At 40.7% G+C, this 25356-nt stretch overlaps 1 protein-coding gene across 3 annotated transcripts in view; it reads right to left on the reverse strand.

Moving 5' to 3' along the window:
* Positions 1 to 1948: 1948 nt before the first annotated feature.
* Positions 1949 to 25356, reverse strand: part of LOC128686095 (DNA topoisomerase 1) — a 117480-nt gene continuing 94072 nt past the window's right edge. The window contains exon 4 of one of the 3 annotated variants that reach the window (XM_070083396.1): positions 1949 to 2411. In XM_070083396.1, coding sequence (XP_069939497.1) covers positions 2050 to 2411 — 362 coding nt within the window. In that variant the 3' untranslated portion in view covers positions 1949 to 2049. The remainder of the gene's footprint in view (positions 2412 to 25356) is intronic. The other 2 variants (XM_070083395.1, XM_070083398.1) reach the window with 2 other exon arrangements.

Below are 25356 nucleotides of genomic sequence, written 5' to 3' on the forward strand. Positions count from 1 at the left end.
CACTTACTTGCCTGCTTCTACAATATAATAAAAACTTTTCAATGTATTTCATAAAAAGTTTTGTCTTCTCAACATTCTCCTTGGCCCACACAGCAGGCATGTGTGAGCGTGTTAAGAGTGAATGGAGAGAGAGAGTTTTTGGGACCTGACGAGCAGTGAGCAGGGTATTATTTTGTGAAAGGATTCAGGGAAACTGGTTAAGCTAGACTAGAGTCCTGGAGGTGAGAAGTACAATGCCTGCAATTTACCCTTTCAGTGTCAAGACCTCTGCTCTCAGTCGAAGAATTTAAAAAAAAAAAACTCATGAAATGACAGAGAATCTTTTAACGAAGATAATGAAACCAAAAGTATGAAATTTAATGGAAAACTTACAGAATTATGCTCTCACAAAGTTAGTGGTCTCAGCAATATTTATGCATCAGCGATTTTGCCCAATTTGCACTCTGTTTTTGGCCAATTCCATTGTTCCAGTCCACCAAACTCAGTTATTTCACTGGTATTCCTTCCATTCTATCAATTATTCTATCAACTATCCAATAAAGTGATCAGAAATCAGTAATTCGGCCAATTTTGTACAAAATTCAACAATTGCCAATTTGAAAATAGCATCCAGAATAAACACTATAGACATTTCTGGCACTAGATAAACATTTCTTCTGCTCCTCAGTCATGTCTCCAGGCCCCTCTTATATTACACTTGCTTTTCATTTTGAATTTTTATTTGCACAAAAAATAGAAGATTTACTGTTATGCAGACTACTGCATTATTGTAATAATTGTATAAATAATGTCAGTTCATTCCTAAATGTGTATTAGACTGGCCAGTTGAATGTGTACTGAACAAGTGACAATTTATGCACTTTGGAATATGGGCAAAAATCAAACATCTCTGCTACTTTGAGATGAACTTCAAGCTACCTTCAGTCCTGAAACTAATCAAAATCATCTTTATTTCTGTAATATATCTTCCATTCTATCAAATGACACCAAGAAACTGAGAATACAACCATAAAAACTATATGACCATACACTGCAAAGTCACTGCTTTCAACCAAAAATAGTCACAGGTTTTTTCTCATTATGCCCTGCGTACAGTAGGATTTTTTTTTATGTGGTGCACACTTACCACACAGACCCATTCTCTCGTACCTAGGCCCAAATTTACCACTCACAGCTTATCTGAGCTGAGCTCATGGTGTCATATTACAGGACTGACACTGGCTTCAAAGCCATGATATAACAGGACCAACACAAAGGGTTAAAGGAGGGGTTTGGGATATTGGCCATTTGGAAAGACATCTGAAATGCCCTATTTGGGCACCTCTGAAAAGTCAGTGATTATGTGTAGATGATGTTTCTTTCATTTTTGGGTCACCCTGCCTCGATGGGAGCCTACCAAGTAAAAAAAAAAAAAAAAAAAAAAAAAAAAAAAAAAAAAAACTCATTTGCTGCAACCTAAAGAATTGCACAGAATGTGAATTTCAAGGAATTTCAATAATATACAGTACAGTGGAACACTGATGAAATTTATGGGCCTGCCCGATAGAGGGTTTAACGCTGATATATCACCTCAACTTTACGTAACACGAGGTTCACTTGCCAGACATCAGTTATACAAGCAGACAGACAACAGGCATTAGTATCATTTTTTTTTTTCATTTAATAAAGTACTGTATTTCAAATTTATAGTCTTTTTAGCTTTTTTGGGAACTTTTCCTTAGATTTTCACAATTAGTTTCATTGGACAAGTGCCACCTTCAGAGCACTGGCAGCTAGGCCTAACTTTCGTTGTTCCACTGTACGATGCCTCTCATTTTATTCTGCTTGATGTGTATGAACTGCATAAATGAAGCAAGTTTGGATGAGAAAGGACGAGTCAAAACAGCTACAGCATTTCAGTCAGACTAAAGCTTTAAACCTATACTTTGGTATCCAGCTACAGAAAAATCGAGAACAAATTTATTATCATTTGGCAAAAAATACATTGTGCTCACTCTTGTCTACATTACGTACTCTCTCATTCTTTATAACATGCCCTTCGTGTGCATACTACAATATCGCCAAAAAGTAAACATTCATTTTTGCCCCATTTTTATCAGAAGGCCTGCTCTTGGCAAAACATGAGCAATGAATTGCCTTACCATTATTCTCTGAATCTGATTCTGTCCCTTTTTGCAAGCCTAGTAAAGAGCCTCTCTTGGTACGGACACTGGATGATCTTGTTACGTGTTTTCTAGGTGTGTCTGCTTCATCTTCATCATCTTCCTCTTCCTCCTCTTCCTTGTCACTCTCAGTTGTTGCTGGTGTTGACTTAGTCTGAGATTTTCTACGAACTATTTGTTGAATGACTGGTTTATCAGACAATGATTTAGCCGATGCTGAAGATTCAGATGAGCTATCACTGTCACTTTCTGAAATTCAGTGTTTTAAAATAGTACTGTAATAAAAATCAAGGGTATTTTTATATCATGTATGAAATATACACAATAGACTCGTTTAACGTGTATTCAAGCAAGACGTTTCTGACATAACCCACTTTACAACCAATACAATCAATTAAAACACCATGGTACGTTATTATAACGTTGTTAAGCCTACTGGAAACTGCAAAACAGTTTAGGGTTATTTAGGTTTATTTAAATTCTTTGCCATCCCTGATATCTCCCTCAATACCTCGTAAATTTTAAGTGCTACCTCCAGTTTGCAGCCTAACCCAGTTATTATACATTCACTTCCACTTTACAGACTCTCTGATGTTTACCTTGTGCCCACCCAGAGAAATTTTACTTTACCACCTATTTATTGGAAAGAAATCACTCACTCACAGGAAAGAATCACTCAATGCTGGAATGGAGAAGCAGGATAATTATCGCAAAGAATTATGATGCTTTTGAAGAAAATACAAGTGTTAAGTAAGCTATTAACATGTCACCAAGCAGTCAAATCCTGTTAACCCTAACTCCATGGGGCTGAGGGTGGTGTGCCATACCAAATTTCTGGAGCAAACATTCAGAAAAAACTGGCTCTTTTCACCAGATGCATTCATATTTTGTCTATGTTCAATTTATTCATGTGTGGAGAGACCATGCTTTGCAAATATTGTTAAAGAATTAAAGAAATGATAATTACAATTTTATTAAAGCTAAATCATAAAGGGGAGACATTCTACTAAATGTATGGTATGAAAAATTATGGCATGATTTGATCCACAGATTTCACAGTTTTCCCCAAACTAAGGAATGAAGATGAGTCATGAAGCTGGCAAATGAAGTACAGTGAGGGAGATTATGGCCCTGGCAAGGAAAATTCACAGCAAGGACTTTTTGGAAATGGAAAATATAGAGGAACAAAGATCCATCTGAGAAAGAAATGCTAGAATGATGGAGTCCCAAGAAGAGAAGCACCTCACTGGCCATGACAGGTTTTAAGAATGTAGATTCTAACAAAGATAGAAGCCTTAACCACTCAGGACGAGAGCAACTCAAACTACTATACCTTAAGTTTAATAAATATAATGGACATTACCACAAAGCAAATACACATTACACACTACCTCTACTATGGTTGACCATAAATATTTTATCTCTGCAGCAACACCAACAGATGAACCTTTTACCTTATCCCAGTCACTACTCTCACCCCTTTACAAGAAATTCAATTTCAGGAACTCAGCACTGATTAAAACGTTCGTTAAGTATTTTACAGAAAAATAAAATAAAGTTCATTACAGTTGAGGAACAAAATACTTTTCCCATAACTTGTATACCTAGCTCATATTTGAACAAAACTGTATGCATATATGAATTGTTAACACTCCAGTGTTAACTGTATAGACTCATTCATTTACTTACTTTTATTATTTACACTTTTATTAGGCCTTGTAAGTAAATTTAATTCTTCTCTCATCAAGGCTACAGCCTGACTGAGACCTTGGATATTTGTTTACATCTCACTCTCTCACTCCCTCATGCAAATATCTTGCAAATTTTTTTTAAGGGAGGGAACATTGCACATTACATCCTATATAATGGCCCCTCCAACATGTTCTGCAGAAGAGATGCAAGGCGACTGAAATTTATGCAAACAACAAAGTTTACTTTGTTGTTGGCATAAATTTCTACAAGACTGATGGACTGAACACATCGACTCCAGGCTGAGGGACTGATTACCTCAAACTCCTCCTCTCCTTGTATCACTCTCCTTTGCATGGACTGATGAAGCCAGTGTGGCAAAACGTTTTTTCAATAAAGATTCCCATATGTTGCACAAGTGTCTCAATCGTCAACTTGTCAGTTTTTAAACCATTTATCACGCAATGTTTATAATTATTTGTCACCTGGATGCACCTGCAAGGTGTAGCTGGTGTAGCAATCTGAGCTACCACTTCATCCTCCCTTCCTCCCACTGATTATGACTTAAAATACATAATATAAAAGTAGGAATAATGCATTACCAATAATCCAACAGCATATTCACCAAGAGCCTCCCAAAATAGGCAGTTTTTGAAAACAATTTTTTAAAGTTTATAGTGACTGAAGTACTTAATAACTATTCTTGTAGCTCATTCCCTTGTTCTAGCACTTCATTGAAAATTTCCTAGCATACCTTCAGTAGCTATTCTTAAGGTATGTCTAGTAGTTACAGTGGAACCTCAAATATCAAACTTAATCTGTTCTAAGAGCTAGTTCTAAATTCAAAAAGTCTGAAAAGCGAAGCAATATTTTCCATAAGAGATAATGGAAATACAATTAATCTGTTCCAGAAACCCAAAAATATTCACAAAAAAATACATTTATAGAGATTAATTACAGTTTTACATACAACAAATAGAGAGTTCAATTATGTATTAATAAATGTAAACAAACATATAAAGTAACATTTTTACTTACCTTTATTGAAGATTGGTGCAAGGTCCTCAGCTGTGGTCTGATACTGTTCCAGATGAAGCTCTTCCAGCTCTTCAGTGGTTAGCTCTTCCCTGTGGTCCTCCACTAACACTTCCACATCCTCGCCACTCACCTCCAGCCCAAGGGTGTTCCCCAATGCCACAACAGTCCACAACAGGCAGGGGGTCAGATGGGTCAGGGACAGGGTCAGGGTCAGCTTCAAACCCTTCAAAATCCCTCTTTTGGACACAATCTGGCCACAATTGTCTCCAAGCAGTTCAAAGTCCTGGAAGTCACTCCCTCCCAAGCCCTTACCTATAAGGCTTATGGAGCTGTAGATATTGATGTGATTCCTCCAGAACTCTCTTTGGGTCAACTTAAGTGTCTGTGGTCACTTCAAAGTGCTTTTCAAACACTACTTTTGTGTAGAGTTTTTTGAAGTTAGAAATGACCTGCTGGTCCATGGGATGGAGGAGAGGAGTGGTGTTAGGAGGCAAGAACTTCACTGTTATAAAACTGAAGTCCCTAGACAAGAGGTCTAATAAGTTTGGAGGATGAGCAAGAGCATTGTTCATTAACAGAAGGTACTCAAGTGGCAAATTATTGTCTAGGAGGTATTTTCTCACACTGGGGCCAAACACTTCACAGACCCACTCTTTGAAAATTTGCCTTGTGACCCATGCTTTATTATTTGCTTTCCACAAGACACACAACTTGTTCTTTATGACATTGTTTTTCTTAAACACTCTGGGATTTCCTGAATGATATACAAGTAAAGGCTTCACTTTAAAATCACCACTAGCATTAGCACAGAATAAAAGAATTAGCCTGTCTGTTATAGGCTTGTGTCCTAGGAGTGCCTTTTCCTCCTGAGTAATGTAGGTCCTCTTTGGCATTTTCTTCCAAAACAGGCCTGTTTCGTCACAACTGGACACTTTGTTGGGGTTTGAATTTTTCAGTGTCTACGTAAACCCTTAAACTCCTGTACAAACTTCTCAGCCGCCCGTTCGTCTGAACTGGCTGCCTCACCATGCTTTACAACATTGTGTATGCCAGTACGCTTCTTAAATCTGTCAAGTCAGCCTCTCCTGGCCTTAAATTCACTATCAGCACTGGTTCCAGGAGTTTTCTGTACCAGATCAGCATGCAACTTCCTTGCCTTCTCGCAAATAATGGTCTCTGAAACAATATCACCTGCCATCTCGTTATCCTTGATCCACACCAGCAACAACTTCTCAACTTGATCAATTGTCTGTGGTCTTTTTTTGGTTAGCATATTAACACCTTTCGCAACATCAGTTTCCTTGATTTGTTCTTTCTTTGCCAGGTTAGAACCGATGGTCAACTTGTTTTTCCCATACATCCTGGCAAGCTCAACAAGTCTCATACCACTCGCATACTTCTGTATTATTTCCTTCACATCTATGGTGTTTCTCACTTTCTTTACCACAGAGGTACCACTAGCAAGTTTCTCTGGGCCTAGGGTAGCTTATTTCACAGTCCCACAAGCACTAAACACAATGAAATGAGAGCGCAGGTTAGTGTTCACTCAAGCATCAACAAAACCAGACTGGCTCACGGCGCCTGCGTGGGGACGCGGACAGAGAGAGCTGCCGGACAGGTCCGGTACCCGGCGGTTCAAAAATAGGGGCGAGTTCGATAATAGAGACAAAGTTGGTTCGAAAAAAGCGTTCAATTTTTGAAGAGTTCGATAAGTGATACATTCAAAATTTGAGGTTCCACTGTATGTCCACTCATTCTCTTTGTTGATGTAAGGATATTTTCCTTGTTAATCATCTTGCATTTTTTTTTTTCACAAGTCTGTTTGGTTATGTCTAGCATTTATCCCATTTCAAAGAGGCCATAGGGCATGTCTAAGGCTTTCAATCTTCCGCTGCAGCATTTTCTAGTTCAAAAGTACAGTGGTACCTTGAGAAACTAATTTATTTCGTTCCAGAAGGCTGTTCAAGTGCCGATACCAAACAAATTTGTTCCCATAAGGAATAATGTAAATTAGATTAATCCATTTCAGACCCCCAAAAATACACATACAAAAGCACTAACATAAATACACTTACATAATTGTTCGAGTTTTGGGCTGTTCATATTCAGAGGCACCACTATACAGTGGACCCCCGCATACCGTTGGCATCACATAACGTTAAATCCGCACACCGATACATTTTATCGCTAAGATTTTGCCTCACATACCGCTAAAAAACCTGCTCAACACTATTCGTCCGAGACGCATCTAATGTGCGGCCTGAGCCAGCTTCACATGTTCCGCCGGTGGCATTGTTTACCAGCCAGTCTCCAGGGTAACATCCAAGCATACAATCGGAACATTTCGTATTACAGTGTTTTTGGTGATTTTATCTGCAAAATAAGTGACCATGGGCCCCAAGAAAGCTTCTAGTGCCAACCCTGTGGTAAAAAGGGTGAGAAATATTATCAAAATACTGTGGTACCATGGTCAACTGCTGATGCTGCTGCTGCTGTAGCACCATCAGCTGCTGCTGCTGCTGTAGCACCATCAGCTGCTGCTGCTGCTGTAGTACCATCTGCTGCTGCTGTAGCACTGTCTGCTGCTGCTGTAGCACTGTCAGCTGCTGCTGCTGCACTGTCAGCTGCTGCACTGTCAGCTGCTGCTGCTGCTGTAGCACCGTCAGCTGCTGCTGCTGCTGTAGCACCGTCAGCTGCTGCTGCTGCTGCTGTAGCACCGTCAGCTGCTGCTGCTGCTGTAGCACCGTCAGCTGCTGCTGCTGCTGCACCACCATCAGCTGCTGCTGCTGCTGCACCACCATCAGCTGCTGCTGCTGCTGCACCACCATCAGCTGCTGCTGCTGCTGCACCACCATCAGCTGCTGCTGCTGCTGCACCACCGTCAGCTGCTGCTGTAGTACCGTCTGCTGCTGCTGTAGCACCGTCTGCTGCTGCTGTAGCACCGTCAGCTGCTGCTGTAGCACCGTCAGCTGCTGCTGTAGCACTGTCAGCTGCTGCTGTAGCACTGTCAGCTGCTGCTGTAGCACTGTCAGCTGCTGCTGTAGCACTGTCAGCTGCTGCTGTAGCACTGTCAGCTGCTGCTGTAGCACTGTCAGCTGCTGCTGTAGCACTGTCAGCTGCTGCTGTAGCACTGTCAGCTGCTGCTGTAGCACTGTCAGCTGCTGCTGTAGCACTGTCAGCTGCTGCTGCTGCTGCTGTAGCACTGTCAGCTGCTGCTGCTGCTGTAGCACCATTGTTGGTGTGGCTTATTGAGAATACCAAGAAACAATTAACCCCAGAGGGTTAGTCACCCAGGATAACCCAAAAAAGTCAGTGTCATCAAAGACTAACTTATTTACATTGGGGTCCTTAATCTTGTCTCCCAGGATGCAACCCACACCAGTCAACTAACACCCAAGTGAATAGGAAAAAAATGCCTGGAACTAGTGCTCATATTGGTGAATATAAAGCCAGCAAAGGTTAGTTTGAGAGATTTAAGAAACATAGTGGCATACACAGTGTGATAAGGCTGTTCTGGAAGAAAATGCCAACCAGGACCTACAGTACTCAGGAGGAAAAGGCACTCCCAGAACACAGTGTCTCATCAGTCATTGCTGCATCTTCAATAAATGTAAGTGTCATTTATTCTTCATTTAGTAGAGTAGTACATGCACAATATATATTGTGCATGTACTACTCTACTATTGTGCATGTATCCTTCTCTTTGTGTGTAGGAAAATGTATATTTCATGTGGTAAAAAAATTTTTTTCATACTTTTGGGTGTCTTGCACAGATTAATTTGATTTCCATTATTTCTTATGGGGAAAATTCATTTGCATAACGATAATTTCGCATAACAATGAGCTCTCAGGAACGGATTAATATCCTCATGCGGGGGTCCACTGTATATTGTAACATGTCTCGAAACTAACTGTTGAACAGGTTTCTTGAAGTGCCGACACCATACAACCTTTACGTATTCCAATTTGGGTACAACAAGTTTTTTTTAACATATTTCTTTGCATTTCTCCATCTATATACAATTTTTTTAACATATTTCTTTGCATTTCTCCATCTATATACCCAAATCCTATTTTAAAGTTACTAATGCTGAGTAGGAGTTCCCCCTATTTTACCGGCATATGATTTTTTTTTTTTTTTATTATCACACTGGCCGATTCCCACCAAGGCAGGGTGGCCCGAAAAAGAAAAACTTTCACCATCATTCACTCCATCACAAGACAGTGATGGAGTGAATGATGGTGAAAGTTTTTGTTTTTCGGGCCACCCTGCCTTGGTGGGAATCGGCCAGTGTGATAAAAAAAAAAAAATATGATTTACCAGAGACACTATTATCAGTACAGTAGGGCCCCGCTTTACGGCATTCCACTAATACAGGCATTTCAAATTAGGACCAAAACTCGCTATACGGCTCCCCCACCTGACACACTAATATAATCACCGTGCCCCACCCGGTTTGTTTACATTTTCCACGAGCTTTGTGAGCACCGTGTCTCTCCATTATGTTTTAAAGTTATTTATGTTTTATATATATGTACTTTGATAATTATATTTATGTGTACCTGTACCTAAATAAACTTACACTGTGCTGATGTGTAGGTACACATTAAAATCACTGTCTTATTAGTTTTGAGGATGCCGTATTAACCCTTAAACTATCCAAACGTAGATCTACATTCACTCACGTGGTGCTCCGAATATTTTGAAAAATAATTTTTTTTTCTTTTAAAATGAAGAGCACATTTTTCTACATGTTATAGGATTAAAAAAAAAAATTAGGGTCAGTACTTACCGAGATATAAGACTGAAGTTGGCTCTGGATGCTCACCTGTTGGCAACATCGACTCCTGCCACTTGCAGAAGTGTTGCCGATATACTTTTTTTTCTAGTTTTTATTTTAATTTATATATTTTTTATGTTCTGATAATTACAATTTATAATAGTTCTTGTAATTTCATAGCCAGTCTTTATTCTGACACTAATATTAGGTACTGAAATAGCGCTCAGTCACAATCACATTGACAGGTGAACATTTACACCTGCCTGGGTTATTTACTATTGTCTAGAAATATATACAAAGTATTTATAGGTCCCAGCAATGTTTTAGATACCCTGGTATATACCTTGAATCGTGGTGTTATGAAAGGCATCCCTATACTGTTGACGGCCCAGTGACAGTTGATAAATGCCCACTGCTCCAGCTAATCCTCGCTGTATTTGTTATCACTGTTACACACAAACATGTCTTGTCTATTTATCTGTGTCTGTCTATCTGCCTGTCTATCTGTTTATCTGCCTGTCTATCTGTCTGCCTGTATCTGCTTGTATCTGTATCTGTCCGTCGATCTATTGGTCTATCTTTGCCTGGAATTTTTGAGTTATCCTAGGTAATTTACACAATGTATAATAACTGTACTTATGTGTACATGTGAGACAGAGATATAGACAGATATACAGATAGACAGAGATATAGATAGATATATAGATGGAGAAACAGCCAAAGCAAGCCAGCTGGCCAGCCTGCTGTGTATATAAGAACATAAGAAAGAAGGAAGACTGCAGGAGGCCTACTGGCCCATGCAAGGCAGGTACATGTCACCCTCCCCCTTTGGCTTAGACCAATGACCCACCTAGTCAGGTCACATCCACTGAAGGAAGGAACATAACATCAGACCTAGTAGCACAAGCTAGTCAGGTCCAACTCACACCCACCCACACTTACTCGAGTACTTATCTAACCTGTTTTTACCTTCCTCTTAAAATGGGAGTGTTAATGTGACATGGCATCAGAGAGTCCCTGGTGTTTGCCACATTATTTGCTCTAGCTGGTGCTCAATTGAACTGGTGCTCCCACAAGGTACTAAGTGCTCCCATATTTTTTTAATAGTGCTCACACTGAGTGCATAGACCCATTCTTTCATGCAAACGTAAATCTACGTTTGGACAGTTTAAGGGTTAATAATAATAATAATAACAATTACTGAGGAACATTAAATGTCGAATAATATGTCAAACATTTTCATTAATCCATCTGACTTTTTTCAAAATTATATAATAAACATGTTACATAACATATAAACATGATACACACACCACACACTAAAAAAAAATTAACAAATATGAGATGTTAGGTGTAGATGAACATCAACCAAAACTAGATGCATTCACCTGTTTGTTTACATTCTTGTCTCTCTCCTCTCTCTCTACTTGTTTTCTCTCTCGTTTATTCATTTTACCTTGTTTACTCACCCCTCACTCCCATTAAGACTATAAATACTTTAAGGTAAGTAATGAGTGTACTCTACATGCATTTTATTGCTCTAGGGCACTTCAAATTTTGTAGTATATAATATGGGGGTGGGGTGGCTACCATACCTTCCACACCTGACTTCTTACAATAAATACTACTCACCTCACCCTATATTAAGACTATAAATATTTTAAGGTAAGTAATGAGTGTACTGCGAGTGCATTTTACTTTTTATTGTTTTTAATGCCTAGTTCTATTGATAACTTAATATATGCTAGTGTAAACTTGTTTTCTGGCATTTATATACATTTATAAGTGGAAAAAATGGTATTCTGCTTTCCGGTGATGTCTCCCAGAAACCTAACCTGCTGTATAAGTGGGGCCCTACTGTATTAAGTTCCAACATTCAGCTATCAATTCACTTGCTCAATCTATCCAGATTTTCTTGCAGAGATACACAGTCAGTTTTAATGTTCATCTTGATAGCAAAGGATCTTTGCATTATCTACAAAGGCGTTCATATAAATTTGTATTATTTCTGGCAAGTCACTTATACAGATTAGAAACTATATCAGGGCAAACACCAATCTCTACGGCATTTTTCCCCCTTTTCTCCCTGCTTTTGGCATTACTCCATAAGGATTGAGTTTTATTCTTCACATATTTTTAAAATTCCCAAATTAGTTTTCATAAAAAAAAAAAAAAAAAAAAAAAAAAAAAAAAAAAAAAAAAAAAAAAAAAAAAAAAGGAGGTTTTGAAAAATTTCAATACAGTAGGACCACGAATTATGATGTCCTGACTTACAGATGTACTCATATATAAGTTAGGGTTTTAAGACCAAATTTTTAAGCAAACGGTAGTGTGTCAACCTATTTATGCATAATGCTTTTGAAAGGATGAAATCCTTACAAATTAAGTGCCCATCACACACTTGATTCCTACTTTTTTGGTGAATTAAAGGCAAAACCACTAAAAAACTACTTCACCTAGAAAATAGGAATAAATTATATAATATCCAGTGGTTGAACTTGCACTGGTGAGGCACCAGAGATCACTGGTTGGACTGCAGGCAGGAAGCCCAGGAATCACACCACCTGGAATCATATCACCAGAAGGCAAGTCAAAGGAGGCAGTTATTGAGGGGAGGTGGAATCAAGATGGATATATCCTGGTGATAGGAAACCTGAAAGCATGGGCAAGATTTTAGTGGACACTAAGTGATCACTTAATGGTGAGCACAAGGACTGCTTTCAAATATTATAACGGTGAAATGCCTACCACAGCTAATAGACAGCTCAAACCTCAATGCGGAGAGGAATTCCTTTAAAAAAAATTAAGGCCCATGCCACACCAGTCTGAGGTGCTGAAAGAAAGGGTGAATCCCAACTAAAGAATTAGCACCAAGTCAGCTGTGGCATGCAAAGAGTACGTAACCTTTATTCGGCGCATGTACACACCCTCATTTACAGGCTATCTCCCCCAACCAGCGAACCAGGTTGCTAAGAGTTGATGATGGGGCCCCGTCGTTCAACTAGTGACCAGGTTCTAGCCAATAAGAAGATGGTTTTGGCAATCGCAGAGGTTATGTGGGTACCACTCCTGTCTGCCCTTGTCATTCCCATTCTAGAGCTGGTTGAAGCACGATCTGCTATCTTGTGGCTTCTATTTCTGCCTTGCTTACCATGGAGTGCACTATACTTATCACTATACATAGTGTACATATTGCTGTTCTAAATTGGTGAAGGATAATATAAGTCTAAACTTTTTCTGTTGTGTTTATTTTGCTCCCATTACACCCGGGATAACAGGCCATTTGGAATCCTGGGTTGTAATATGGGTAGCCTGTCCGAGAGCTGGAGCTGGACTTAGAGAAACGGTTGAGCTTAGGGTGAAGCTCGTAGCAGGAACACTGTGCAGCTTGCTGTCTGGCATTGCATTAGCTTTGCCTACGCTTTACAAATTTTGCGTGTCAGTTACTGTTATGATCAGCCTTGCTATTGTGTGATCGTTCAACAGCTCGCTACTAGCTTGTTCGGTGTGCTCGCTTCGCTACGGTCAATCTTCTAGAACAGTGTAGCTGTCTTGCATTGCTTTACAAATTTTGCGTGTCAGTTGTTACTAGCCTGTTCGGTGTGGAGAATTTTGCAGTCGGCTTTGCTTGTATGCGTATTCTGCAATCGTACTGTGCATAGCTAAGCGTGTTCTGCAAATTAACGTGTTACGTTGGGGTATTCTGCAATCGTACTGTGCATAGCAAATAACTTATGCCACCTAGATGAGTCAGACGTCTGGTGTCGGCATATACTTTGCATAACCTACCTAAATTGTCCCTACAGCGTTGTTGGAAAATTGCTCGTTCCATTGGAATTAAATACAAACGCACTCTCACAGTTGCGCAACTGCGTTCACTGATTGCTGACAAACTTATAGAAGAGGAGATGGCACATCAGACTCCTCCCTCTACGGGAGCTAGGGCAAAAACTACTATGTTCTCGCAGGAGGAAGATGATACATCTACGGAGCAAAATGGTCAGTATAGTGCAGCTGGGTTGTCTCAAGGTGAATCAGCGTCGTTGGCACTTGAGCTGGCAAAAATCAATCTTGAGCAAACTAGGGAACAGAGAGCATTCGCAAGGGAAGAATTTGATAGGGAAAGAGAAAGGAGGTAGTTTTCGCATTCTGTAAATAATTTTAGTTTACAGAAAGCAGTACAGTTTGTTCCCCGCTTCAATGAGGCTGAACCAGAACAATTTTTCGAAAGCTTCGAAAATCAGGCTCGAGCCTTGAGGCGGCCGGAACAACATTGGTCATCGTTGGTTCATACAGCATTGTTTGGTAAAGCACAGGAATTTACGTCAGTATTAAATAACCGCTCCTTGTCCGAGCGGTCCAGTCTCTCTTTTCAACAGCCTGGCATGAGCAGAGATCGTCAACCTTGGAGAATGAAGTGCCAGCCGAAGGGAGAACGTCTACGTCAGCCAACTAAGTCACCTGGTGAGCCACGCTTCTCAACTTATGGTCTACCTGCTCAGAGAAAGTACTCAACATGGTGCATCTCGACAACAGTATCCAGAGAGACATCAGCCAGAGGGACACCAGTTGCAACGTCAGCAGGGAGTAAAGGGCAAGCCTGTCGTCTGCTTCCTTTGTAACAAAGTAGGTCATATCCGTCCCAACTGCCCCCACAAACCCCAACCCATTGGGAAAATCTCTAATATCCCTAGTAACATGTCCCCGAGAGAAGTAGAAAAAGGTATGGCCCCTTATTATTGCAAGAGTCTTATTTCCCTTCAGGAAAACTCAGAAACAACTGAAGTAAAGACCTTTAGAGATTCTGGAGCATACTGCTCACTTGTAAGAGAAGGAATATTACCCCTTTCAGCGAACACTTCCTTGAATTCCTCTGTTTTATTGGAAGCATTTGGAGGAGCTATATACAGTATTCTGTCCCTTTGCATAAAATTTATGTACAGTGCAAATATTACACTGGGTACTTGACTGTAGGTGTCTCAAAAGAATTCCCCATGAAAGATGCCATGTTATTACTGGGTAATAACATTACTACTGTTAGTGCGTGTCCTGAACCTATAATGAGTAATTCTTCTCCGGTGTTGGCCATAACTCGGGCAACATCCCAAGGGCTGTCTGGAGAGAATGTTGACCTATCCTTGGACGACTCCGATCTCAGAATAGCCACGTTGTTTTATGAGGCACACCGGCCGGAGCCTCGTAAATCAAGTGAACAGACCCCGATTAAGCCTTCCTATTCCCAGGTTGCAGGATTGCCAGATGTCTCTGTTTCTATGCCCGAGGGACTGTCCTTCCGAGAGGAACAACGAAAGGACCCTTCTTTAAAATTCGTTTTTCAGGCAGCCATGGGTAAATCCTCTTTGGGTCATCTGGTCAAGTATGAACTTAAAAATGATTATTTGGTCTGCACTGAGACTGGTAAGGAGATAGAGGGTCAGCAATTGTATGACAGGTTAGTGGTTCCAACCAAGTTTAGACCTCAAATATTAAATATAGCTCGTAATACTTCATTAGGTCACTTAGGAATTACAAAAACCTTGTATAGAATCACAAAAGAATTTTATTGGCCAAAATTAAAGAAAGATGTGAAGAATCACATTAGGTGTTGCCGAGAATGTCAGCAAGTAGGGAAACCTGGACATTCCATTAAACCTGCACCTCTCCAACCTATACCTGCTGATGGAGAACCTTTTGCAGATTTAATTATAGATTGTGTAGGTCCAATACCTAGGTCAAAGTCTGGAAATCAATATTTATTTATGATTATGGATAAAGTAACCAGATATCCTGAAGCAATTCCCATGCGTAGTATTAATACTAGTCAGAGGGCAGAAGAGGGGTTGTTGAGGTGGTTTGGTCATTTAGAGAGAAGCTAGGGGTCGTCCTCGAAAGGGTTGGAGAGAGGGGGTAAAGGAGGTTTTGTGGGTAAGGGGCTTGGACTTCCAGCAAGCGTGCGTGAGCGTGTTAGATAGGAGTGAATGGAGAAAGTACTTGGGACCTGACGATCTGTTGGAGTGTGAGCAGGGTAATATTTAGTGAAGGGATTCAGGGACACCGGTTATTTTCATATAGTCGGACTTGAGTCCTGGAAATGGGAAGTACAATGCCTGCACTTTAAAGGAGGGGTTTGGGATATTGGCAGTTTGGAGGGATATGTTGTGTATCTTTATATGTGTATGCTTCTAGACTGTTGTATTCTGAGCACCTCTGCAAAAACAGTGATAATGTGCGAGTGTGGTGAAAGTGTTGAATGATGATGAAAGTATTTTTCTTTTTGGGGATTTTCTTTCTTTTTTGGGTCACCCTGCCTCGGTGGGAGACGGCCGACTTGTTGAAAAAAAAAAAAAAAAAAAAAAATTCTCAAAGCTTTAACCAAATTCATTTCTTGTTTTGGCATTCCTAAAACTATTCAAAGTGATCAAGGTACTAACTTTACTGCCAAAGCATTTAGGGAAGTATTAACTAGGTTAGGGATAATCCACAATTTATCCACTGCCTATCATCCTCAGTCCCAAGGCGCCTTGGAAAGATTCCATCAGACGTTCAAAACCATGATGAGAACTTTTTGCATGCACTTTCCTACAGACTGGGATGAATCACTACCTTTGTTGCTGTTCTCAGTATGAGAGACGGTGCAAGAGTCTACGGGGTATAGTCTGTTTGAGCTGATCTTTGGGCACAATGTACGAGGTCCTCTTCGGGTGCTCAAAGAAGGATGGATGGGAGAAGACGTAAGCTCAATACTCTACAACCCGTCTTCAAGGTTGCAGGTGGCACGTCAGTTAGCCAAGGTTAACCTAAAGACAGCTCAAAGTAAGATGAAACAGAGGTATGACAGAAGTGCACAATTCCGCTCCTTCCATCCAGGAGACAAGGTGTTGGTGCAGGAACCTATACCTGGCCACACCTTGAAAGCTAGATTTACGGGACCTATGCAGATTTTAAGTAGATTATCTGATGTAAATTATGTGGTAGCTCCCATTGATAAGACCTCAAAAACTAAAACTTACCACATTAATCAATTAAAATATTTCCATACACCAGATAAAGTCCCAGTAATGACTCTGTCCTCTACCTCTGAGGACGACTCTGATTCTTCGCACTCTATCTATGAAATTAATATTAAACTTTCAAATTCTGTTCTCCTCAAGGATCCTAGTCCTTTAATGGAGGGACTATCTGAAACACAAGCAACAAATTTAACTGAGCTTCTACAGTCATATCCTAATATTTTTTCGGATGTGCTGAAAAAATGTACATTAGGTTATCATGATGTGGATGTGGGAAACTCTAAACCAATTAAACTCTCCCCCTACAGAGCTAATCCTGAAAAGCAAAGGTTACTTCAGCAGGAAGTAGAATTTTTGTTAAAGCATGGTTTAGTGAAGGAGCCATCTAGTCCATGGGCTTCACCGTGCATCCTTGTGAAGAAGGCTGATGGAGGGTTTCGTATGTGTACAGACTACTGTAAGGTGAATGAGGTTACGATTACAGATGCTTACCCTCGTCCTCGTCTGGATGATGTAACTGACTTTGTGGGTAAGGCTACTTTTGTGTCCAAGTTAAATCTCCTTAAAGGTTACTATCAGGTACCTTTGACGGATAAGGTGAAGGAAATCTCTGCCTTCGTAATTCCAGGTCATTATCAATACACAGTTACCCCCTTCGGAATGAAAAATTTCCCCTCTTCATTCCAGAAACTTATCCATCAGGCTATTAAAGGACTTGAAGGCATGGCAGCATACCTAGATGATATTGTTGTGGTGTCTGATACTTGGGATCAACACCTACTTAGACTTAAGGCTCTTTTTGAGACCTTTAAGAGTTCCCATTTAACAGTTAATTTATCTAAATCTTCCTTTGGCCAGGCCACTGTCACTTTTCTAGGCCATGAAGTAGGTAGTGGTAAAGTTGCACCTAAACTTGCTAAAGTTCTTGCTATTAAAGATTATCCAGTTCCTCATGATAGGAAATCTCTTCAACGTTTCCTAGGCATGATAGGATTTTACAGAAGATTCTGTAAGAATTTCTCAGATATTGTAGCCCCTCTTACCTCTCTTACCAGTCACAGAGTTCCCTTTAATTGGACCCCAGATTGTCAAACTTCTTTTGACAAAGCAAAAAGAATATTGTGTACTGCACCCATTCTCTTGTCTCCAGACTTCTCCAAACCTTTTTCATTACAAGTTGATGCTTGTGAGTCTGGGGTTGGGGCAGTACTATTACAAAACGAGAATGAGGAGTTGCAGCCTGTAGCATACTTTTCAGCCAAGTTCCAGCCACATCAGAGGGCTTACTCTACCATTGAAAAAGAAGCCCTCGCGCTGGTACTGGCTTTGGAGCATTTCGATGTTTATGTGGGCCAGACATCGCAGGTGGTCACAGTCTACAGTGATCACAATCCTCTAGTATATCTCCAAGCCATAAAGAACCACAACACAAGGCTCATGCGCTGGACGCTAAGACTGCAACCATACTCACTCAGAATTAAATATATTGCTGGCAAAGAAAATGTGTTGGCGGACTCTTTATCTAGAGTCTAATATTTTTATTTATTTAGGTTAGGATGTTATATTATTTGTGGTAACCCCTTTTCACGCTCTTTTTTTTTATCCCCTGGTGTGGGTTTTTTTTTTAGTGAGGGGATGCGGGCTACCGTCCGCCTGTATCTTGGACCTATGCTAGCCTGACTGCTGTCTCACTCTGAGTTTAGGGTTTGGCTTTTTGTCACGAGAAAAGCTGAGCTCTATCTAAGAGTTGGATGGTGGAGAGGAAAGGCGGTCCCATTATTTTGTGCCATGGCGGCACGGTTACCACTGGGAGGTGGCAGCCTAATCCTGAGCCTTCTCGGGGTGGGGGTGTGGCATGCAAAGAGTACGTAACCTTTATTCGGCGCATGTACACACCCTCATTTACAGGCTATCTCCCCCAACCAGCGAACCAGGTTGCTAAGAGTTGATGATGAGGCCCCATCGTTCAACTAGTGACCAGGTTCTAGCCAATAAGAAGATGGTTTTGGCAATCGCAGCGGTTATGTGGGTACCACTCTCCTGTCTGCCCTTGTCATTCCCATTCTAGAGCTGGTTGAAGCACGGTCTGCTATCTTGTGGCTTCTATTTCTGCCTTGCTTACCATGGAGTGCACTATACTTATCACTGTACATAGTGTACATATTGCTGTTCTAAATTGGTGAAGGATAATATAAGTCTAAACTTTTTCTGCTGTGTTTATTTTGCTCCCATTACACCCGGGATAACAGGCCATTTGGAATCCTGGGTTGTAATATCAGCGTACAGGTGGTGTGTACAGCCAAAGGAAGTACCAACTCAAGACCCTAGAATATTTACAGCCTGTAGGAATTGGGGTGCACAGAGAACCCTGAGGCGGCTGACTATAGCTGAGATACCTGGAAACAAGGGGTATCTGCAGACCTAAGACAGAACCTAGTGATGATCCAAGAAAATCAACATCTGTGAGGACCCTTCCCTCCAGAGGGCACCCAAGGTAAGAAGCCGTAGAGTGTCCCTAGTGTCAGGCTGCCACAACACCTGTCGAAGAAACAATGACCTCACCTGATGGAAGAGCAGGGAAGACCCCCAGCAAACTGTGAAAGACAAGACAAACATGACCCAATGAAAATTCTTAGCTTGAGCTGTGTTGCTTGTTAGAAGCCCTGTGCAAAAGCTGAAGGCAGGACAATACTTCAACTGGGTAGGAAGCAGAGGCCAAACCCCAGAAGCATTTGCTTGAATGACCTAGAAGACTCCATACTCACCCTTGGCAATGGAAGCAGCCCAAGGCTGCAGCCAAGTGAAGCCTAGGAAGCAAGCGTGACTCAATAGCAGCCAAGCTTAGAGGTCTGAGGACAAGCAGGCTGTCAACTCGCAGGTGAAGCATATCCTGGGATAGGGCTCACAAAATCAGGAACCAGGGTTACAGAGGTACTCAACGAGCAATGAGGAAGCAAGGCATGAGCAGCTGAGGCAAGTGATGTTTGCCTTAGGCTAGGAGGCAGCAGGAAAGCATAAGGAAACATATTCCATACAGTTGAGGCAGTAGGCATCCACAGCAGCGACTAAAGGGTCCAAGGATAAGACATGAAAGCCAGGGCAATGTGATTGGCCCATGGTATTGTTTTATCACATCAGGCATGTTCCAGAACACCAAAGAACAGAGGATTCCCAGATGAAGATCGTACTTATGCTCTTCTTGATGGCAATACAATTAGTGGTTTGCCAGAGAACTAATGTATATGTGCAAGTGCAGATCAAAGTATTTCCTCTAGCAATAGAAGAACCACAATGCCCTGAGAAAAAAGCCTGCAGAGACCCATGAGTTGGGGTAGCAAAATTGAGCCAGGGCCATTTGATTGGCAGAAAAGACCATTTGAATAGACTGCTGCAATGGTCAGAGAAGTGGCAGATGCATTTAATATAGACAAATGCAAAGTTCTAAATGTTGGAAAGGATAATAACCATGCCACATATAAACTAAATAATGTAGATCTTAATATTACTGATTGCAAAAGGATTTAGGAGTTCTGGTGAGCAGTAACCTGAAACCAAGACAACAGTGCATAAGCATTTGCAATAAAGCTAACAGAATCCTTGGTCTCATATCAAGAAGCATAAATAATAGAAATCCTCAGGTTGTTCTTCAACTCTATATATCTTTGGTTAGGCCTCACTTAGATTATGCTGCACAGTCCTGGTCACTGTATTACAGAATGATATAAATGCACTGGAAAACGTACAGAGGAGGATGACAAAGTTGATACCACGTATCAGAAATCTTCCCTATGAGGACAAGCTGAGGGCCCTGAATCTGCACTCTCTAGAAAGGTGTAGAATTAGGGGGGATATAATTGAGGTGTAGAAATAGAAAGCGGGAATGAATAAACGAGATGTAAATAGCGTGCTAAAAATATCTAGCCTAGACGGAACTCACAGCAATGGTTTTAAGCTGGAAAAATTCAGATTCAGAAAGGATATAGGAAAGCACTAGTTTGGTAATAGAGTTGTGGATGATTGGAACAAACTCCCGAGTACTGTTATAGAAGCTAAGACTTTGTGTAGCTTCAAAAATAGGTTAGATAAATACACGAGTGGGTGTGGGTGGGTGTGAGTTGGACCTGACCAGCTGGTGCTACTAGGTCAGAGGCTGTGCTCCTTCCTTAAGCGAAGGTGACCTCACTGGGTGGGCCACTGGTCTAAGCTGGGGTTGACATGGGCCTGCCCCACATGGGACAGTAGACATGCTGCAGTGTTCCTTCTTTCTTATGTTCTTATAAGTATCCTCAGTGTACATAAGGATGAACACACAAGTATCCTCAGCTAAGAGCATTAAAGTCACTGAAACTGAAGCTGAGGAGAGGGTGGCAAAGCCCAGCAAACTGAGAACATGTCAAAGGTAGCTGCCGACCTGAAGTGAAGACCTCAATCAGAAGGGGTGTAATGCAGAGTAAAGGTGAAAGGTTATGGCCACTGACCCTAATGGCTGGTAGGGCCCAACCAACGGAGTGCCACTTGAAGCACAGGAGGAGGGAAAGAAGTATCTCTGGGAAGAAGAGGACTGGTGCACTACTTACAGAATTTCAGAATGGTACCGTGTCATCAGCGAGACGAGGACCACAAAGCAGAAACACCTTGAAATAAATCTCTCTCATCCAGAGACTATTGAGTGCCACAGCACACCCAAAACACGGGAAGGAGCAGCTGATGGTAACCCATGGGAACAGAGGATGAGATTAGCAAAGCTGAACTGCACAACCAATTGGTGCAAAGAGGCTGAGGACAAAGAAATGTCAACGAGGTTAAAATTTCATCATCTATGTCAGAATCCTATCCAGAGATCCACAGACATGGAGATAAGTAACAAGGCCAGCCCAGGTCCATCAGAGAAGACAGCAGCCAATTCAGGCTACAGCATCAGAATTCACAAGACTTGGTCCAACATGGCCTATATGAGGAGCCAACCCACTGGAAGCTCCCACAGAAATTTCCACCCAGTGAAGGTAAGTAAAGATTAGAAGCAAGTCCTCTGAAATATGAGTGCCATACAAAACACTGAATCACACAAAGTCCCCAGGAAGCAGACAGGAGGATATGGCCAACATGAATAGTTACAAGTGCACTCAAAAAAAAAAAAAAAAAAAAAAAAAAAAAAAAAAAAAAAAAAAAAAAAAAAAAAAAAAAAAAAAAAAAAAAAAAAAAAAGCAGAAGGTAAACATGCTAGACCTGTAACACTGGAAAGACTGCAGCTTGACAACAATGCACTCTCAAAAGAGATAGGAAAGGAACAAAGCTGAGACTTTAATTGTGTCTTGACCAATGAGATCACTCACTGGTCTTACCAGTAGATAACACTTAAGAAAATAACTGTTTAAAGAGCAGTTCCACTGTGCAAGGGCAACAAAAAAAAAGATGAATATTTTATTCTCTACATGGTTGATATAAATTACTAAGACCCTTAATGTGCCAGACAGAATAATCTACTGTAATATTTTTTTCATCATGAACATGTCTTGAGCACATATTACACATTTTCAAGAATGTTGGACACCCCTACCCGCAAAAGAAAAGTGGTTTTAACCTCCCAGTCCCTAAACCACCTTGCTTTGTAATTTTACCTCACTTGATATAAGATGGCAATACCATCACATTTAAAAGTAAAGCCTCTTAAAAACAAAATCTAAATAGAGAAAGCCAAAAATTGCATACAAATAAGTGGCAAGTCTGTGTACTGCAATGGCCTAAAAAATAAATCCATATGCCAGTGGTAGACACTAATACCTTGGATGCAAATTAAGTTGTAAATCACTGTAATGGATAACCCTTATTAAAACCTTGTCAGCCATTTTAGTAAGGCACTTGTATCATCAATACTTGAAACTCTTCCATTGCTCAACATAATTTTAAACGACTGACTCTCTAGCCTGCTAGTTTTAGGATTGCCTTGATACGAGTTCAAACCAAGTCAAAAAGAATTCATGCCAATGCAAATCAGTACTACACTCCTGGCAAACTAGTACAAAATATCATCATCTCAATCTGTATTATGAGTGAAATGGGTTTCATCATCAAAGCACTGGACAATGCACCTTATTATATGAAAAAACTTTGTAGTCATGGGTGATGCCAGTGGATAAGCTGTAAATCACCGAACACCTGTCACACTTGAACATGTCCTCATTTCAAGCGTATATTTATTTTTTAATCTTGCATTTTCTGTAACTTATCTCCCATATGAGAGAAATACATTTGTAAAATTAAAGGGTTTCAGACAATTTGAATATAAACTTAGATTGCTACTTGTCCTGTTTGAAACCATGTGTCACACACTTTTCTGATTGCCTCCAAGCCATATAGTGCTAATGGTGAGGTAACAAGTCTTTTAAGGTGTAGTCAGCCTTTTCCTTAGGTACATAAATTTATTCTACTAGCTTTCATTGTATTAGGAACACATTCAGACATTCAGGCAGCATTCTCAATTACTGAACATGGAAATTACAGGCAACTGGGCAAGCCCAAAATAATTATACAACAATACACACAAGATTACCTCCTGGCTGGATATGTGTTAGTCAGTACTCCTTAACCTGCCACCAAGGAAAATAACACCACAGGCATTAATATATTAATGTTAGAGTGTTCAGCAGAAGTTTGTGGTTACAGGAAAGTGGGTGCAGGAGGGAAGAGAAGAGATTGGTGGAATGATGATGTAAAGAGAGTAGTAAGGGAGAAAAAGTTAGCATATGAGAAGTTTTTACAAAGTAGAAGTGATGCAAGGAGGGAAGAGTATATGGAGAAAAAGACAGAGGTTAAGAGAGTGGTGAAGCAATGTAAAAAGAGAGCAAATGATAGAGTGGGTGAGATGTTATCAACAAATTTTGTTGAAAATAAGAAAAAGTTTTGGAGTGAGATTAACAAGTTAAGGAAGCCTAGAGAACAAATGGATTTGTCAGTTAAAAATAGGAGAGGAGAGTTATTAAATGGAGAGTTAGAGGTATTGGGAAGATGGTGGGAATATTTTGAGGAATTGTTAAATGCTAAAGAAGATAGGGAAGCTGTGATTTTATGTATAGGGCAAGGAGGAATAACATCTTGTAGGAGTGAGGAAGAGCCAGTTGTGAGTGTAGGGGAAGTTTGTGAGGCAGTAGGTAAAATGAAAGGGGGTAAGGCAGCTGGGATTGATGGGACAAAGATAGAAATGTTAAAAGCAGGTGGGGATATAGTTTTGGAGTGGTTGGTGCAATTATTTAATAAATGTATGGAAGAGGGTAAGGTACCTAGGGATTGGCCGAGAGCATGCATAGTTCCTTTGTATAAAGGCAAAGGGGACAAAAGAGAGTGCAAAAATTATAGGGGGATAAGTCTGTTGAGTATACCTGGTAAAGTGTATGGTAGTTATTATTATTGAAAGAATTAAGAGTAAGACGGAGAATAGGATAGCAGATGAACAAGGAGGCTTTAGGAAAGGCAGGGGGTGTGTGGACCAGGTGTTTACAGTGAAACGTAAGTGAACAGTATTTAGATAAGGCTAAAGAGGTTTTTGTGGCATTTATGGATTTGGAAAAGGCGTATGATAGGGTGGATAGAGGAGCAATGTGGCAGAATTTGCAGGTGTATGGTGTAGGAGGTAGATTACTGAAAGCAGTGAAGAGTTTTTACGAGGATAGTGAGGCTCAAGTTAGATTATGTAGGAAAGAGGGAGATTATTTCCCAGTAAAAGTAGGCCTTAGACAAGGATGTGTGATGTCACCATGGTTGTTTAATATATTTATAGATGGGGTTGTAAGAGAAGTAAATGCGAGGGTCTTGGCAAGAGGTGTGGAGTTAAAAGATAAAGAATCACACAAAGTGGGAGTTGTCACAGTTGCTCTTTGCTGATGACACTGTGCTCTTGGGAGATTCTGAAGAGAAGTTGCAGAGGTTGGTGGATGAATTTGGTAGGGTATGTAAAAGAAGAAAATTATAAGTGAATACAGGAAAGAGTAAGGTTATGAGGATAACAAAAAGATTAGGTGATGAAAGATTGGATATCAGATTGGAGGGAGAGAGTATGGAGGAGGTGAATGTATTCAGATATTTGGGAGTGGACATGTCAGCGGATGGGTCTATGAAACATGAGGTGAATCATAGAACTGATGAGGGGAAAAGGGTGAGCGGGGCACTTAGGAGTCTGTGGAGACAAAGAACTTTGTCCTTGGAGGCAAAGAGGGGAATGTATGAGAGTATAGTTTTACCAATGCTCTTATATGGGTGTGAAGCATGGGTGATGAATGTTGCAGCAAGGAGAAGGCTGGAGGCAGTGGAGATGTCATGTCTGAGGGCAATGTGTGGTGTGAATATAATGCAGAGAATTCGTAGTTTGGAAGTTAGGAGGAGGTGCGGGATTACCAAAACTGTTGTCCAGAGGGCTGAGGAAGGGTTGTTGAGGTGGTTCGGACATGTAGAGAGAATGGAGCGAAACAATGACTTCAAGAGTGTATCAGTCTGTAGTGGAAGGAAGGCGGGGTAGGGGTCGGCCTAGGAAAGGTTGGAGGGAGGGGTTAAAGGAGGTTTTGTGTGCGAGGGGCTTGGACTTCTAGCAGGCATGCACGAGCGTGTTTGATAGGAGTGAATGGAGACAAATGGTTTTTAATACTTGACGTGCTATTGGAGTGTGAGCAAAGTAACATTTATGAA

Source organism: Cherax quadricarinatus, chromosome 9, assembly GCF_038502225.1.
Source record: "Cherax quadricarinatus isolate ZL_2023a chromosome 9, ASM3850222v1, whole genome shotgun sequence".
NCBI lineage: Eukaryota > Metazoa > Arthropoda > Malacostraca > Decapoda > Parastacidae > Cherax > Cherax quadricarinatus.